This window comes from Aplysia californica, unplaced genomic scaffold, assembly GCF_000002075.1.
Source record: "Aplysia californica isolate F4 #8 unplaced genomic scaffold, AplCal3.0 scaffold00509, whole genome shotgun sequence".
Lineage (NCBI taxonomy): Eukaryota > Metazoa > Mollusca > Gastropoda > Aplysiida > Aplysiidae > Aplysia > Aplysia californica.
In genome coordinates, this window is record NW_004797779.1 from 206,963 (window position 1) to 208,589 (window position 1,627).

General features: G+C 38.5%; 1 protein-coding gene across 1 annotated transcript in view; it reads right to left on the reverse strand.

The window, feature by feature from the left end:
• Positions 1-1,627, reverse strand: part of LOC101860764 (high affinity cAMP-specific and IBMX-insensitive 3',5'-cyclic phosphodiesterase 8B) — a gene marked incomplete at its 5' end in the record, with an annotated part of 121,319 nt that overhangs the window by 107,155 nt on the left and 12,537 nt on the right. The window contains 1 exon segment of the mRNA XM_013086826.2: positions 1,259-1,332. Coding sequence (XP_012942280.1) covers positions 1,259-1,332 — 74 coding nt within the window.

The window sequence follows — 1,627 nt, forward strand, 5'->3', positions numbered from 1 at the left end:
CAAACATACAAACATACAAACATACAAACAAACTAACAGACATACAAGCATACAAACATACAAACATACAAACATACAAACAAACTAACAGACATACAAACATACAAACATACAAACATACAAACATACAAACATACAAACAAACTAACAGACATACAAGCATACAAACATACAAACGTACAAACATACAAACAAACTAACAAACATACAAACAAACTAACAAACATACAAACAAACTAACAAACATGCAAACATACACACATACAAACAAACTAACAAACATGCAAACAAACAGACACACAAACATACAAACACACTAAACAGAACAAACAACACAGGAATAAGAGCCACCTTTACGCTACCTCAAAATTACAAAGTTCTATCTGATATTTCTGACCGTTTTGAGTTCCTAAAACCTTGAAATAAAAACTAAATAGTTTTATTTACTATCTGCTCTATAGAAATCGTAAGATTATTTGGAGTCGTTATCAAGATAATCAAAGAACTGCATTCATAAAAGGCTGACGTGTTGTGCGAACTCAAAATCTTTGACGTCAAATTTCTCAAAGCTAGATCTAGGTACTGTAGTATTGAACATAATACAGGACTTGGTAATTCTTAGATAGCGTAATGTTGATACCATGGTGTAGCTTGCTCCTTCTTTATCGTCTAAATCTTTCGTCTTTATCCCCCCCCCCCCCCATTCTTTTCTTTATACTCTTTACGAACATCCCTAATCTTTGTGGTATAGTGGTTAGGCTACCGGGCTTATAATCGAGAGATTGCAAGTTCGGGGGTTCGAGCCTCAGCTCGGTCCGACGTTGTGTCCTTGGGAAAGGTACTTTACACGAACTTCCCACTTGGCTCGGTCCTTTCGGAGATGGACGTTAAACTCGGAGGTCCCGCCTCTTAACTAATAGTGTTGGCGGCCATTTCCTGGCTAATTTTACCACTGAAACCAGGCGGACCCCACTACCTTCATTTGCAAATATGAAGACTTCTGTTCATGATAAATGAGTCTATTTTTCACCGAAAGCAAAGAGAAATGAAAACCAATAACTCCACATGTCCAAAAATTGACAAGCGCCTGATTCTACAGGGTCGTGATACACTGGAAGCTCATTTTCTAGAGACAAAGAATACGTTTTAATTAACCCTATCCGTTAAGCCTATACCATTTCACCATTTTTACCCCTAATCTTGGTTATTCTAAGGGAAAAGATTAATTCATGAACGGACAGACCGTTGTCCCACTCACCTGTAGCCCAGCTTCTCCGCCGCCCACCAGAACCCGTCCGACTGGCGATCCTCCCGCCCAAACACCAGCAGGACCTGGGGACAGACGTCAGACACAATATTACTCAACGGTGAGGCATCGTGGTGAAATCAGGCGCTCGTCAACATAACGGATTCAAAGAAGGACAAAGGAATATTTCTGTGCGTTTGGAAATTTTAATAGAATTTGTGTTTTTTGAACCCTTTAATGTCCTTTTAAAAACACATTACTGTGTGGAATTTGCTGAAAATGTTGATTTAGGGCACAAAAATATAAATTTTCATTTCAAAAGACTCTCAAGCTTTGAAATTTGCCAAACTTTGGCGGCCATATTCTCGGTAATTATACCTC